The 16,860-nt window shown below is 43.4% G+C and overlaps 1 protein-coding gene across 1 annotated transcript in view; it reads right to left on the reverse strand.

Moving 5' to 3' along the window:
- The window catches only part of slc2a9l2 (solute carrier family 2 member 9, like 2), a 798,853-nt gene that overhangs the window by 429,036 nt on the left and 352,957 nt on the right, over positions 1 to 16,860 (reverse strand). Inside the window, exon 6 of the mRNA XM_070862252.1 lies at positions 5,245 to 5,377. Within this exon, the coding sequence (XP_070718353.1) occupies positions 5,245 to 5,377 (133 nt within the window). The remainder of the gene's footprint in view (positions 1 to 5,244; positions 5,378 to 16,860) is intronic.

A 16,860-nucleotide genomic window follows, 5' to 3' on the forward strand; every position in this document is an offset into this window, starting at 1 on the left:
TCGTAAGTTTACCATCGTTATGGACCATAAGCCCCTAACAGCAATCCTCCATCCAAAGTCCCGAGTTCCAACATTAGCTGAAGCCCGAATGCAGAGATGGGCTTTGATTTTGTCAGCATATACATATGATATTGAATACAGACGATCAGCTGATCACAGTAATGCTGATGCAATGTCTAGATTGTCTTCCCCATCACAAATTACACCCGACAGGGAAGAAGTGTTTTATTTTTCATATATTGATGAACTGCCAGTCACAGCTGAAGAGATTGGTTGAGTAAAAGAGAGAAGTGTGAAATTAAACCAGAAGGTGAGAGTGAAGAACCATCACCATAAATGGTTAAAGTGTTTACCAGGAAGAGTAGTGAAGATATGTGGTCCTCGCACATATTTGGTAAAGATGTTTGATAATGGACAGGTTAGGTTTGTTCATATTGATCATATTTTACCTACAGACATGAAAGGAGTTGAATGTGGGAATGATTCAATTATTTCTGACTCATCAGATAGTTTTGATACATCAGTAGCAAATCCTAAATCCAATGTACTGGAAACAAATCTAGGAGAGAATCAGAATGAAAGTCTGAGTCCGAGTCAGGAAAACAAAGAGCCTGAAGTTAGAGTGACTTCAAATGAAAATCAAGGAAATTCCATAGAGGAAAACATTCCTCAGGATGAGCTGCGAATGAGTTTAGATTCGAGACCATGTTTGGAAGGTTCTGTTTGAGAGCGAAGTTATCCTCTTCGAAACAGAAAACAAGTGATAAAGTTAAATTTGTAAATATGGAAAAAAAGTTTATATCTTGTGTTATGTATAAACATGAAAGTTATGTATAATGTTTGTTCTAATAACTTCTTCATTAAGGAGGGAGAAGTGTAATGTCTGTAAGCTTGTAATGTTTGTAGCTCCACACTGTGGGTGTGGCCGTATTGTGTACTGCAAGTGCAGGGTTAATAATAAACAGCCCAGGCAGATTTCCGGAGACTTCCAAGAGAGCTGCCGGCCATGTTAGGAAGCTGTGTGTGCTGTGCTCTGTGAATATATCACACTTTCAAAAGTCTTTATGCCCATGATGGACTGACTCGTGCCTGTGTCCGGCTCCATTGACACCGGGAGTCCATTTAGTTCAACATTCAGTATTATTGGGGAACAATTCGTGGTGAATGTGTGCACCCCATGTACCTCTGCCTTCTCTGTCTGAGGCTCTGGTTCATCGTGATCCTCCGTGGATCTGTGCACCTCTGCAACATGGCGGTTTGCAGGTTTAACAGGCTCAGCAGCTCGCCTGCACACTCGTTGTAGGTGTCCCATTGTTCCACAGCCCTGCAAACGTACTCTTTGAATCGGCATGAATGGAAATGATGATCACCCCCGCAGCGCCAACAAGGTGTTAATGGCCTTGCATTCATCACCCTTGATGGTGGACTCTGAGTCATCTGCGGACGTGCAGCTGCAGGAATGTGGGACCTGCCCTGTACATTACAATTCGAAAACAACATCACTTTGTTCACAGTACTTGTAGCAGCACTTGTGTGCTGAGAGATTTGCTTCGTATTGTCACTGGTGGCAATGAACGCCTGGGCTATCGCTATGGCCTTTCTCAAGGTTGGGGTCTCTACAGTCAAAAGTTTGCCAAGTCTGGTTTCGTGGCCAATGTCAAATATGAAAAAGTCTCTGAGTATGTGTCCCAAATGTCCTTCAAATTCGCAATGTCCTGCAAGGCATCTTAGCTCGGCGACATAACTGGCCACTTCCTGGCCTTCAGACCTTTTGTAGGTGTAGAACCGGTACCTCGCCATCAGAACGCTTTCCTTCGGGTTAAAATGCTCTCGGACCAGTGTGCACAAATTCTCATACGATTTCTCCGTGGGTTTCGCTAGAGTGAGCAGATTCTTCATGAGGCCATACGTTGGTGCCCCACAGAAGGTGAGGAGGATTAACCATCGTTTGGCAGCGCTCTCTTCCCGATCTAGCTCGTTGGCCACAAAATATTGGTTGAGTTGCTCCACAAAAGTTTCCCAATCGTCTCCCTCCGAAAATTTCTCCAGAATGCTCACTGTTCTCTGCATCTTTAGGTTCACTATCTGTATCTCGTCGCCAGTTGTAGTGCATGGAGAAAGAGTCAGAATGAACACTGTGAGTTCAAAGTAAAGTGTGACCTTAGTCTTTTATTGCAGGTCTCCAGAGTGCCTCTCCAACCTGTGAAGCCTCTTTAAATACCTGTGCTCCCAAGGGATTATGGGATCCCTTGGGACTCCAGGGGATGAGCCCTCTGGTGGCTGTACAGAATAAATACAATTCCACATATATAACATTAATCTCCCTTTTTAATGATGAGTATGTAAAATATTTTACTATTTTGTTTTATGTTCCTTGATAATTTAATTTCATAGTTCCTCTTTGCCTTCCGAATTGCTTTTTTGACTTCTCTCCTAATCTTTTCATATTCACTCTTATCATGCACTCCCCTGCTGACATGAACAGTCTGGTGTGTGGCAGGCCAGGAGATCTCTGTAGCATCAAGACATCAACAGGAGTTTCTAAGGGAAATTGTTGCTTCCAGAGAGGCAGCAACAACTGCTTCCTTCAATGAAAGCCCTGAGCGCTTTAACAGAACTTTCAGGGCTGGGATTATTCAATCCGCTCTCACGCAAACCCTTAGCCCTGAGCTTATGTACACCAATAGTGGGCTGCAAGGAGTAGTTGCAAAGGTTGCCATTTCTCATGACAGCAAAATGTGCCTACATTAATGCAGCCACCTCCAGTGTCAGCACAGAAGGGAGCTTCTGACCCAGGCCTGGTAGACATTAGAAATGCAAGCAAAATGATACTGGAAGCAGGTCATGCAAGGCCATCGACATCACTGACATGCACAGTACCTCAGTCCTTGAGTACTCCAACAGTACAGTCCCAGCCACCAACCTCACAGCCTCCTGACACTGAGGTAACATCACATAGACTAGATTCACATGTGAAAAGAGCATTAGACACAAGGGGCAACCATGATCATAAGAAGTCATAAAAAAGGGCATAATATGGAAGAACATATGTAAACCTTTGAGAATTCGGTGTTTGTATATTATTTCTACAGCGGCTTCCAGTTATCTTTCTTATATGCTGATTGATTTTGCAAGTGTCCTGTTCCAATGTTAAAGGAATCTCAGAGTTGGAGAATGGTTATCTGATCATGAGGCAAGGGATAATCAACAGCTTTTTGTTTTATGTATTTGAAGTGCACCCTTTCTACTGGAAAAGAATTGCTGATAATGATGATGGCATATGTTGCTGGCAGCAGATTACCCATTCCACCTCTTCTCTCTCTAGACGTCTTCATCATGATCAGAGGATTGGATGTCACCATCTACCTCCTCTTTATCTTTTGCAGATGGAAGACCCAATCCCTTTGTAATGATCAGGTTATAGAGCGCACAGCAAGCCACTATAATTATTGAAACCCTTAATAGACTGTGCTAGGTTAGAGCTTTGCTGACCTCTCCAGGCAACAGAAATAGTACTTAAGGTTGCCAATGTTCTGTTCAACCATCATTCTTGGAGCACTTAATGCTTCATTGATCCTCTTTTCCACCTCTGTCCTTGGATTATGGAAGGGAATCATCAGGCATGGCTGAAATGGATAGCCCTGGTCTCCTATCAGCCACTCTGATACATTGCTGTGGCTGAGTATTGCAGGTATCCTGGATTTCCTAAGAACAAAAGAATCATGGCTGCTTCCTAGGTAACATGCATTGACAAACAAAATGAAATACCTTGCATCATTCACAATCTGCACAGTCAGTGAAATTCTGTTGATGAAATTCAGATTACCCTCTTGGGTGCCAGGCCGCTGGCCCGGTCGAAACGCTCCCTAGTGGTCCAATGCTTGCCACTAAAGTGGCTGCAGAGTTCGCAGCAGCCCTCTCCTTTAACTGAAGGGGAGGGACGTTGTGACATGCCAGCGCGATTACGTCATCAGCACAGCGCTGATGCCTTGGAGCGTCGACCACTCCTACCCGACCTCACTTCTGTCCCAATGATGAGGGCACTTCCGCCCCACTCAAAAAAACCACGAAGTGATGACTTTCTCTGGAATGTCCGCCTCATGCATTGGGGTGGACAGAACAGCTCAAGAGCGGTAGGTGCAACTCGTTTCGGGAGATGGGCAATTTCAAGCCTCATAGTGTTTTACCAGTAGCCGCTAGTTTCTGGCACTGCTACCAGAAACTGACAAGATTATGTTAATTTCCTGAAGCTGGAAGATCGGCCAAGGTCAGTGGCAGAACTTTGTGTCAAACGGAGATCCCGCCAGATGGAGATATACTCGAATTCTACAAAAGTGGAAAATCTGGACCTACAGTTTTATGCAAATTGCTGCAATAGAAATTTCTCTCTGAAACCATAAATGCAATGAGAAGAAGATCAAAAACAGGGAAATGGGAGACCAGCACTCCAGAGTCCAAGCAATTGGGATTAAAACAAAAGCATAAATGTATTGAGGTCTTGATATTCAAAGGTTTTTGCTGGTTCTCATGGACTTTGAACTATTAAGAATCCACTTTTTTTCTCTTTGCTTTTCTGTCTGCTTCTTCAAATCTTAACTTCTCACAATTTAACTCTCCTCATCCTTTCCAGTTTTCCTTCTCTGCTGCTACATTCATCTATTCTTCTTTGTATTTCCATCACCGATTGTATAATTGTATTTCCCCTTCAATCAAAATGGGGGGAAATTAGGAGGAAACTCAGGCCGTGGTATCCATTATCACTTACTTCAAGTCTTGTGTCATCTTGAAGTGATACACCGAGATATTTTATTGCTTCTTGAGTCTATCATCCTGCTGTGTTCCACTGCTCTGAGATTAACACGCTGCCGTTTAGTCCATGGAGACAAGTTGAGAGAACACAGAGTTCTAAAATTCCTACAAATTTTTCTCCTCTCTCCCCTCCCCCAGAAAAAGAAATTGAAATCATCAATTTGAGATTCTATACAATGTCCTTAAGTACCAGAAGCCAACTATTAATAATCAGAACTCAGAACTTCATGTTCCAAGTACCTGTCAACCCATTAAGAGTACCTTTGGAAGTTAAACATATTACATATAATTGGTCAGATATATTATGATGAATCGTTAAAATGTTCCAGGAACAATTTATTTCTACTAAACAACTGACAGCTGACTTCATGGCTCATGATGTCAGTTTTTATGAACATACTTGTTAGAATTAAACTTCATTGGGTAGAAATTTACCTTTCTTGGCTTTGGAAGCATCGTTCTTTTCAAACAGCAAGTACCGAGGGCTCTCAGGAAGAAAGGGCAGAACAGCAAGTTGTACCAAAGCTGGAACTGCATTTAGTCCAAACAATAAAGACCAACTGGATTCCTTGAAAAGATAGAAAATATAACCAACATTACACTTGAAAGAATATCAAACAGTAGTAGTCAGGTACAAAAAAATAATCAAAAAGGCAAATGGAATGTTAGACTTTATAATAAAAGAGCTAGAATATAAAGGGGAGGAAGTTTTGCTGAAGCTATACAAAGCTCTGGTTAGATCAAATCTGGAGTACTGTGTGCAGGTCTGGATGCCGCACCTTAGAAAGGATATATTAGCCTGGCAAGGAGTGCAGTGCAGATTAACAGAATGTTACCAGGGCTCCCAGGGTTAGATTATGAGGAGAGATTACGTAACTTGGTTTGTATTCCCTGGAATATAAAAGGTTAAGGAGTGAGGTTTTTTAGAATTTTGGAAGGAATTGATAGTGTAGATAGAGAGAAACCTTTATTGCTGGTGGAGTGTCTAGGATAAGGGGCATTACTTTTAATGGTGTTGCCAAAACTCCATCCCCCATAACGTATAGTGCCCCTCGTCAGTCCCCGGTGGAATCCAATTTATTTTATCAAATGCCAATATGCGTCAGTTCACTCAGTGCACTGGCATCCAGTAACAGGATGGGTCCCTCCAGAATCAGGGAAATGGGACCTCTCAGTCTCCAGTTCCACCCTAAGACTGCCCCTAATATCATTGACTTTATCATTGGGGTAAATAAGGTTCTGCTCCTTTCAAGGCTAACTGAAACATCCTGAAATCAATGGGACCTGGCACAACCAGATCCCTGCCATTTTCCAGCAGGTTCTCTTGGACTTCTACCAGAGATATAACAGGAGTCTGGTGGAACACGGAGATAATTCAAGGCTTGTATATTTTGGTGCTGTGCTGATATGAGCCCTGATGTGTCACAATGTATCAAGAGTCTGCTTGATTTTATTCAACAACTAATGGATATTTATTTCCTATATTAAATGATATTCCAATGTACTTTTTGTACTAGCATGCTGTAGTTGATGAAAATTTATCAGGGGGAAGTGGTCTTGCATTATGCAGCAGAGCTGCAACATCCAATCCGTAATAAGAAATATTTTTCATTTAGTCATTCAAGGAATGGAACATTGTGCATTGCAACATTTCCAGTGGTTACCGCAGGCGTGCACTTATAACAAAAAGATGGACTGCTGCCTACATCCACCATTAAACAAATCCAACACCTCCTTTGTAGTGCTTTTGCCATCGCAAACACCTTCTCGCTGCAAGGCACAAAGCAATTTTCTCCCAGGTTACAGAGTAATCTTGTTGAATAATGTTGCATAATTTGGTTTGTGATAACAACGATCTTAGATTTATATTGGGCCAACAATTCCGGCCTCCCTGGGTCCATACGGAGTTCCTACGGATCAGGGAAGGCATCGTAAATGCCGGTTTCCAGCACGCATCTGTCAAGTTTCTGGCTTGACAGATGGCCGCATCTCAGGAGCGAGGACACTTGTAAGTGGAAATTTCCGATATTTACGCTTACAAATGTCCTCAAAAATCTTGCGCCTGAAAAAGCAGGCACATAGCCTACTTTTACAGGCGCAAGTGTTTCAAAAAACACAAAAACATATCAAAATAAAGTTATTAAAACATATTTTATCATTACGGTAAGTTTATTTAAAAAAACTTTTTTAAAAATCGGGAAATTATTTTTTTTAAGACATTAATAACTTTAATTTAAATGAATGTAGTGTAATTATTTTCTATTTTTTATTCGTGTTTTGGGTGTGTAGGGCTGTGTTTTGGATGTTTCGGGCTCTATCACGATCATAGTAATAGGGGTTCAGGACCCTGCGGAACTCCTATCACTATGATACTTTACATGATTGGCTGCCCAGAGCAATGTGACTCCAGCTGTAGGCCTGCGCACGCGTCGATGTGCACGCGCTGCGACTCGCAGTCGAAGGCAGCCTCAGCATCGGAAAGTCGAACGTGGGCAGCAGCTTAAGGTAGGTGCGTATTTTTTTTCTAAAATACCCACGGGAAGGCCAAAATGGAATTTCAGGGCCATTATATCAGTTCATGATTCTTCGTTGAAGACACCTAACATGACTGGTAAGCTACTATATCAAAGACAAGTTGCATATAATGCAGAATTAATAATGCATAATAATCTCAGTTACATACTTCATCTTCAGAGAACTTTCCATCAGGTGTCACCTCTTTTACTCTGTTCATCCTGCACTATGTCCTTTCACCTTAAATCAAGACTCAGTGCATCATATTCTACTCCTGCTGGTTCCTCCCATGATTGCAGAACTGTAGAATTTGTTTATTTCCTCAGTCCGCCCTTCTTTCTGCAATCTTCAGGCATTTAGAGGTCGACCTTGGTATCACATAACCATTACTTCCTGATTTACCTTGTCTTCTCTATCTTTTTCAGCCTGGATAACGTCTTGCTCTAGAGATCTTGACCTTTTACTTTTGTTTCTCAATATGAAAATTCGCTCAGGTAAAGCAGTGACATTGATGGTTTGACTTTTGTGAACAGACTGGTAGTCTATAGAAGGCTTGACTGCACGTAAACCAGTAGGAAGCCAACAAATTTGAATCAATTTAAACCAAACTAGTCAAGGACCTAATTTCAATTGGACAAAAAATCAATGTTAAAAAACACAATAACATTTTCAAGTGACACAATGATTTACTTCTAACCTGACAGGTCTACTTACTTTTTCCTATTGTACAAGCTCTAAGGCTCAAATACAGGCACATAAAAAAAAATTCCAATTAATCCAGGCATTGGGAGCATCCAGGCACAGTATCAAAATTGTGATTGAAATATTCACAAAATAGATGCTCATTTTATACCAAAGGGAGATGATACAATTATGATTAGGGATTATGCAGGTGACCCTGTATATGCTATACAAAGATTTTACTGAAGTGTCATTCTTATCTATGACCATCTCCTTTCACCATAGCTTTACGTATTTGTCTGTTAAGCTCACTGATAATTCGATCCTCATGAGTGTATACTCCTATCCTTAGTAAAGTATCCCTTTCCTCTATGAGCCGAGCGAGATAATTGTCCAAGGCCTCATCTGGATGTCGAGCATGATCTCCAGCCTCGCTCCGCCTGGCAGGGGCTCGCTGCTCTGAAGATTTTTTTTTTATCTTCTTGTAGCTTTAACCTGTTCAGGTCATTCCTAATCTGATCAATACAACAATCAATTGTTATGAGAAACTTCTAGGTAAATGGATTAGGGATTGAAAATGACGGCCTTAAATATTAATTTACATTTCAGTAAGATCATGTAAACACAAACAAGTTTGTTTTCAGTACAAAAAGAAAACTTACTGGTGATAATTTTAACCATTGGCACACTTAAGGAAAAAATACAAATAATTACCATGTATTTTTAGTTTGGTATGCATAACTGCTATTTCATGGGAGACCATTTTCAGTCTGTTGCCATCTCTGTTCGTATCCCGGAGGGACGGTAATGGTTGTGGAAATGATTTCTGGCCGGGTGACCAGTTTCCAGTGTCCGGCCAGGATATTTGGTACCGGTACAGCCCGCGAGAGTCGAGCCAATGTGCAACGGTTGCGACACCGTTTTGAAATTTGATTGCAGCGGAACCTGCAGCGCCCCGTAGCGCACCCTAGTGGGACCACCTGGGAAAGCGGACAGACCGAGCTGTTCTGGCAGCAGTGAGGGAAGGAATAAATACATCAGATAAATGTGATTGCTTTTCTTTTTGCAAAATGTGGCGGTAAGCAGAAGTTCGATAAGTAGAGGGGCGGAAGTGGAGGGGCGGGCGGAGTGTCACTCAGTAGTGTAGCGCTGATGACGTCATCACGTTGGCGTGTCACCACGTCTCTCCCCTTCACTTAAAGGGGAGGGCCACTGCGAGTTCTGTGATTCTTTAAGTTAGGTCCACTGGGCCACTGGAGAGGGTTTCGGCCAAGACAGGGTGCCAGGCTGCCTGTTCGCGGCCCGGCCGAACCTGGGGGCATAATTGTTGGCCCGACATGGCAGTCGATCGACAAAAAAATAAGATGGCGGCTGCGACAGTAGGTCCTCCCCTTTAATGGCAGCCACACCACCATTTTACAAGCACTGCAAGCACAGTGCACCGAAAGAAAAAGCACCGAGCGGCAGGAGCAAGATTTTCAGCACAGAATTTCGCGTTTAATGGGGCACACTGGCGGTACACGTTCTGATGCCGCACTTAGGATGGATTGGCAGCAGTGGAGCGGTAATGGGGGTGTGGGTCACTACCGGGATACCGCAGGAGGAACATTTTCAAAATGGCGGCCATTCGACGAAAAATCGGCAGCCATTCCACTCCGCAGTGTGGCCACCGATTTTCAGCGGTATCAGGCCTTAAGGGAAGGGACAATTTCGGCCCCATAACATTTTATATTTTAACTAAATTCTGCAATCTTGCACTAAATAGTCAATCAGACTTAAGCTTTATTGCTAGAATAAATTCCAATTAGTCTACAGTTATATCAACCAGTCAGGAAATTTACACAGAAATTGAACTCTACTGATTGGCTCCAAATTTCCACCATCGAAGGATCAGGCCATGACTTCTTTTTGTCAGCAAATGGAGTGAAAGCTATTTTCTACCCCTAAACCTGATTTTGAATTCCCTTGCCATTTTTGGGTTTCCCTTCAACCTACCTGCTAAGACCTGAGTGATATATGTAAATAAGGGTCAGTAGAGCAGTGGTCTCATTTTCCTGGATTTTATACTTGCAACGCACTTGGCTACATTAGAATGAGAAATGTAAGGAGCAGCTGAGACTGGTGGCAGTGAAGAGTTTTGTCCACTCAAGAGTGTGGACAGTTTGATTAGCAGTTTCTGGAACAATATTTTTGGGCATTCTGCCAACACAGCCTTCAACTTGCTCCTCACTGCTTCTGATCATCTAAGACCACTGGGTAATGTTGACATTCCCCATGGGCCGCCACAACTCTGTGAGAGCAAGCTTTAATTATTAAACAGCAGAAAGTTCTGCAAAAATCCATTCTCCTTATCTATTACTAATTATTAACATCTTGACTCCCCCTTGGCCTGCAAATGTAGCATCCCTATTTAAAAAAGGAGGCAGACAGAAAACAGGAAACTATAGACCAGTTAGCCTAACATCTGTCATTGGGAAAATGCTGGAATCCATTATTAAGGAAGCAGTAGCGGAACATTTGGAAAAGCAGAATACAGTGAAGCAGAGTCAGGAAGGATTTATGAAAGGGAAATCATGTTTGACAAGTTTGCTGCCGTTCTTTGAGGATGTAATGAGCAGGGTGGATAAGGGGGAAACCAGTAGATATGGTGTATTTGGGTTTCCAGAAAGCATTTGATAAGGGTGCAGCATAAAAGGATACTGCACAAGATAAGAACTCACGGGGTTGGGGGTAATATATTAGCATGGATAGAGGATTGGCTAACTCACAGAAAACAGAGTCTGAATAAATAGGACATTTTACGGTTGGCAAACAGTAACTAGTGGGGTGCCACAGGGATCAGTGCTGGGGCCTCAACTATTTACAATCTATATTAATGTCTTGGATGAAGGGACTGAGTGTAATATAGCCAAGTTTGCTGATGATGCAAAGATGGGTGGGAAAGCAAGTTATGAGGTGGACACAAAAAATCTGCAAACAGATATAGAGAGGCTAAGTGAGTGGGCAAACATTTGGCAGATGGTGGGAAAGTGTGAGGTTATCCAGTTTGACAGGAAAAATAAAAAAGCAAATTATTATTTAATTGGAGAGAAATGACAAAATGCTGCAGTACAGAGGGGTCCTTGTGCACGAAGCACAAAAAGTTAGTTTGCGGGGACAGCAAGTAATCAGGAAGGCAAATGGAATGTTGGTCTTTATTGCAAGAGGGATGGAGTATAAAAGCAGGGAAGTCCTGTTACAACTGTACAGGGTATTGGTGAGGCCACACCTGGAGTACTGCGTACAGTTTAGGGGGCCGAAATTCAGGTATGTCAGAAAGATGACTTTTTAGCCTGATTCTACTGCTGGGATCCATGAGGCAGCCTTCTGATCGATTTTCAGGACTTTGCAATTTTTTCAAAGTCCAAGCGCAAGTTGGTCATAGTGCGGTGGGAGATCGACAGAAAGGTAGGCTGAGGGGCTGAATTTGGATCAGAACCAGGACTCCGCTGCTGTCACTCAGTGGAGTAGTCGTGACATCACAGCGCATGTGCGTCACCATGCTCTCTCCCCTCTATTAAAGGGGAGAGATTCTGCCATTTTAAATCTTCGGTCACTGGGCCACCAAGAAGGGTTTCGACTGGGCCAACGGCCTGGCACCCAAGAGGGGGTGTCAGGCTGCCCATTGGCAGAACGGCCAAACCCATGGGCACTATCTTGCCGGCCGATCGGGAAGTCGGCTGAAAAAATAAATATATGATGGCCGCGCTGTCAGGTCGCAAACAAGGTCCACCGACACTTGTTGTGCAAGGCCCCTTGGGGAAGAGTGACCATAATATGGTAGAATTCTTTATTAAGATGGAGAGTAACACAGTTAATTCAGAGACTAGGGTCCTGAACTTGGGGAAAGGTAACTTCGATGGTATGAGACGTGAATTGGCTAGAATAGACTGGCGAGTGATACTTAAAGGGTTGACGGTGGATAGGCAATGGTAAACATTTAAAGATCACATGGATGAACTTCAACAATTGTACATCCCTGTCTGGAGTAAAAATAAAACGGGGAAGGTGGCTCAACCGTGGCTAACAAGGGAAGTTAAGGATAGTGTTAAATCCAAGTAAGAGGCATATAAATTGGCCAGAAAAAGCAGCAAACCTGAGGACTGGCAGAATTTTGTAATACAGCAGAGAGGACAAAGGATTTAATTAGGAGGGCGAAAATAGAGTATGAGATGAAGCTTGCTGGGAACATAAAAACTGACTGCAAAAGCTTCTATAGATATATGAAGAGAAAAAGATTAGTGAAGACATACGTAGGTCCCTTGCAGTCAGATTCAGGTGAATTTATAATGGGGAACAAAGAAATGGCGGACCAGATAAACAAATACTTTGGTTCTGTTTTCACGAAGGAAGACACAAATAACCTTCCGGAAATACTAGGGCACCGAGGGTCTAATGAGAAGGAGGAATTGAAGGATATCCTTATAAAGTGGGAAATTATGTTAGGGTAATTGATGGGATTGAAGGCCGATAAATCCCCGGGGTCTGATAGTCTGCATCCCAGAGTACTTAAGGCAGTGGCCATAGAAATAGTGGATGCATTAGTGATCATTTTCCAACAGTCTTTCGACTCTGGATCAGTTCCTATGGACTGGAGGGTAGCTAATGTAATATCACTGTTTAAAAAAGGAGGGAGAAAGAAAACGGGTAATTATAGATCGGTTAGCCTGACATCAGTAGTGGGGAAAATGTTGGAATTAATTAACAAACATGAAATAGCAACACATTTGGAAAGCAGTGACAGGATCGGTCCAAGTCAGCATGGATTTATGAAAGGAAAATCATGCTTTACAAATCTTCTGGAATTTTTTGAGGACGTAACTAGTAGCGTGGACAAGGGAGAACCAGTGGATGTGGTGTATTTGGACTTTCAAAAGGCTTTTGACAAGGTCTCACACAAGAGATTGGTGTGCAAAATTAAAGCACATGGTATTGGGGGTAATGTACTGACGTGGATAGAGAACTCGTTGGCAGACAGGAAGCAGAGAGTCGGGATAAACGGGTCCTTTTCAGAATAGCAGGCAGTGACTAGTGGAGTACCGCAGGGCTCAGTGCTGGGACCCCAGCTATTTACAATATATATTGATGATTTAGATGAAGGAATTGAGTGTAATATCTCCAAGTTTGCAGATGACACTAAACTGGGTGGCAGTGTGAGCTGTGAGGAGGACGCTAAAGGGCTGCAGGCTGACTGTGCCGGGTAATTGAGTGGGCAAATGCATGGCAGATGGAGTATAATGTGGATAAATGTGAGGTTATTCACTTTGGGGGCAAAAAGCACGAAGGCAGAATATTATCTGAATGGCGGCAAATTAGGAAAGGGAGAGGTGCAACGAGACCTGGGTGTCATGGTTCATCAGTCATTGAAAGTTGGCATTCAGGTACAACAGGCGGTGAAGAAGGCAAATGGTATCTTGGCCTTCATAGCTTGGGGATTTGAGTATAGGAGCAGGGAGGTCTTACTGCAGTTGTACATGGCCTTGGTGAGGCCTCACCTAGAATATTGTGTTCAGTTTTGGTCTCCTAACCTGAGGAAGGACGTTCTTGCTATTGAGGGAGTGCAGCGAAGGTGCACTCGACTGATTCCCGGGATGGTGGGACTGACATATGAGGAGAGATTGGATCAACTAGGCCTTTATACACTGGAGTTTAGAAGGATGAGAGGGGATCTCATAGAAACTTACAAGATTCTGACGGGACTGGACAGGTTAGATGCGGGAAGAATATCCCCAATGACGGGGAAGTCCAGAACCAGAGTTAGGCCATTTAGGACTCAGATGAGGAGAAACTTCTTCACTCAGAGAGTTGTTAACCTGTGTTATTCCCTACCGCAGAGAGTTCTTGATGCCAGTTCATTGGCTATATTTAAGAGGGAGTTAGATATGGCCCTTACGGCTAAAGGGATCAAGGGGTATGGAGAGAAAGCAGGAAAGGGGTACTGACGGAATGATCAGCCATGATCTTATTGAATTGTGGTGCAGGCTCGAAGAGCCGAATGGCCTACTCCTGCACCTATTTTCTATGTTTCTAAAAAGCTGTCAGGGACACTGCACAACGGGGCTATGATTTTGTAAGGTGAATTTCTGTACGTATCTTTTTCAAGTGAGGGGGAGCGGCAGTGCGTTTCTGATGGTGCGCTTGCAGCGGTCATCAATGTCGTGGCCAAATCGGATCCAGGTCGAAAAATCCCCGACCTGAATTTGGGTCGGGGAGGCCATTTGACCACAAAACGTCAGCCACGGGATTCCGCCGCATAGCTGCCGCAAACGGGCAGTAACGGGTCTTTCTGAGACCGTGAATTTCAGCCCTTTGACCTCCTTATTTAAGGATGGATATATTTGCATTAGAGGAAGTTCAGAGAAGGTTCACTGGGTTGATTCCTGAGATGAAGTGGTTGATTTATGAAGAAAGGTTGAGCAGGTTGGGCCTATACTCATTGGAGTTTAGAAGAATATAAGAACATAAGAACATAAGAATTAGGAACAGGAGTAGGTCATCTAGCCCCTCGAGCCTGCTCCACCATTCAACAAGATCATGGATGATCTGGCCGTGGACTCAGCTCAACTTACCCGCCCGCTCCCTTATTGGTTAAAAATCTATCTATCTGTGACTTGAATACATTCAATGAGCTAACCTCAACTGCTTCCTTGGGCAGAGAATTCCACAGATTCACAACCCTCTGGGAGAAGAAATTCCTTCTCAACTTGGTTTTAAATTGGCTCCCCCGTATTTTGAGGCTGTGCCCCCTAGTTCTAGTCTCCCCGACCAGTGGAAACAACCTCTCTGCCTCTATCTTGTCAATCCCTTTCATTATTTTAAATGTTTCTATAAGATCACCCCTCATCCTTCTGAACTCCAACAAGTAAAGACCCAGTCTACTCAATCTATCATCATAAGGTAACCCCCTCATCTCCGGAATCAGCCGAGTGAATCGTCTCTGTACCCCCTCCAAAGCTGGTATATCCTTCCTTAAGTAAGGTGAACAAAACTGCACGCAGTACTCCAGGTGCGGCCTCACCAATACCCTATACAGTTGCAGCAGGACCTCCCTGCTTTTGTATGCCATCCCTCTCGCAATGAAGGCCAACATTCCATTTGCCTTCCTGATTACCTGCTACACCTGCAAACTAACTTTTTGGGATTCATGCACAAGGACCCCCAGGTCCCTCTGCACCTCAGCATGTTGTAAGTTCTCCCCATTCAAACAATATTCCCTTTTACTGTTTTTTTTTCCAAGGTGGATGGCCTCACATTTTCCGACATTGTATTCCATCTGCCAAACCTTAGCCCATTCGCTTAACCTATCCAAATCTCTTTGCAGCTTCTCTGTGTCCTCTACACAACCCGCGTTCCCACTAATCTTTGTGTCATCTGCAAATTTTGTTACACTACACTCTGTCCCCTCTTCCAGGTCATCTATGTATATTGTAAACAGTTGTGGTCCCAGCACCGATCCCTGTGGCACACCACTAACCACCGATTTCCAACCCAAAAAAGGACCCATTTATCCCGACGCTCTGCTTTCTGTTAGCCAGCCAATTCTCTATCCATGCTAATACATTTCCTCTGACTCCGCGTACCTCTATCTTCTGCCGTAACCTTTTGTGTGGCACCTTATCGAATGCCTTTTGGAAATCTAAATACACCACATCCATCGGTACACCTCTATCCACCATGCTCGTTATATCCTCAAAGAATTCCAGTAAGTTAGTTAAACATGATTTCCCTTTCATGAATCCATGCTGCGTCTGCTTGATTACACTATTCCTATCTAGATGTCCCGCTATTTCTTCCTTAATGATAGTTTCAAGCATTTTCCCCACTACAGATGTTAAACTAACCGGCCTATAGTGATCTTATTGAAACATATAAGATACTTAAGGGACTCGACAATGTAGATGTAGAGAGGATGTTTCTCCTCGTGGGGGAATCTAGAACTGGGGGGCATAGTTTCAGAATAAGGGGTCACCCATTTAGAACGGAAATGAAGAGGAATTTCTTCTTCAGAGGGTCGTAAATCTGTGGAATTCTCTGCACCAGAGAGCTGTAGAGGATGTGTCATTGAATATATTTAAGGTGGAGGATAGACAGATCTTTGAGCGATAAGGGAATAAAGGGTTATATGAATCGGGCAGGGAAGTGCAGCTGAGTCCAAGATCAGATCAGCCATGATCTTATTAAATGGCGGAGCAGGCTCAAGGGGCCAAATGTCCTACTCCTGTTCCTATTTCTTATGTTCTTATGTTCTTATGTAACAGATAACTCACAGATTTTCCCTGCATGAGATGAGGGTGACTGGGATGGTTCCTTTGGAGCCTTAGAGACCTGAGGTGAGTCTAATCTCAGATTAAATTCTGTCCCTGAGGGTCCAGCTTTTGCCAGCTTTTTTATTGAAGTTGGAAAGAGCCATGTCTGGAGCTCCGTTATGTGAAGGCACTCGATGAGGCCCAAAGGAAACAGGCTCGCTGCCACTCTCTGAAGAGGGAACAACATCTGTGCCCACTCTTTGCAGTCCACTGGTGCAGGGCACAGACTCAGAAATTGTACCAGTCAGTGTCATCACAGAAGAAATAGTCCCAAAGAGCTCTTGTTAATCCTGCACCATTATACTGAAAGCATCTATTGCAGCACTATGAGCTGCCACTCTGGAAGGCAGCAATATCCTGAGACACGCTTACTGGTGTCTTGATGTTGCAGCAATCACCTGGGCTGTCACTGTCTCCAGAGTGTAGAGCAGGTCATCAGAATCTTCCTGCAATGTGTTGCAGACACAGGAAATGGACTCCTTCCATTTATAAATCATCTCAGCCATATGCG

This window comes from Pristiophorus japonicus, chromosome 2, assembly GCF_044704955.1.
Source record: "Pristiophorus japonicus isolate sPriJap1 chromosome 2, sPriJap1.hap1, whole genome shotgun sequence".
NCBI lineage: Eukaryota > Metazoa > Chordata > Chondrichthyes > Pristiophoridae > Pristiophorus > Pristiophorus japonicus.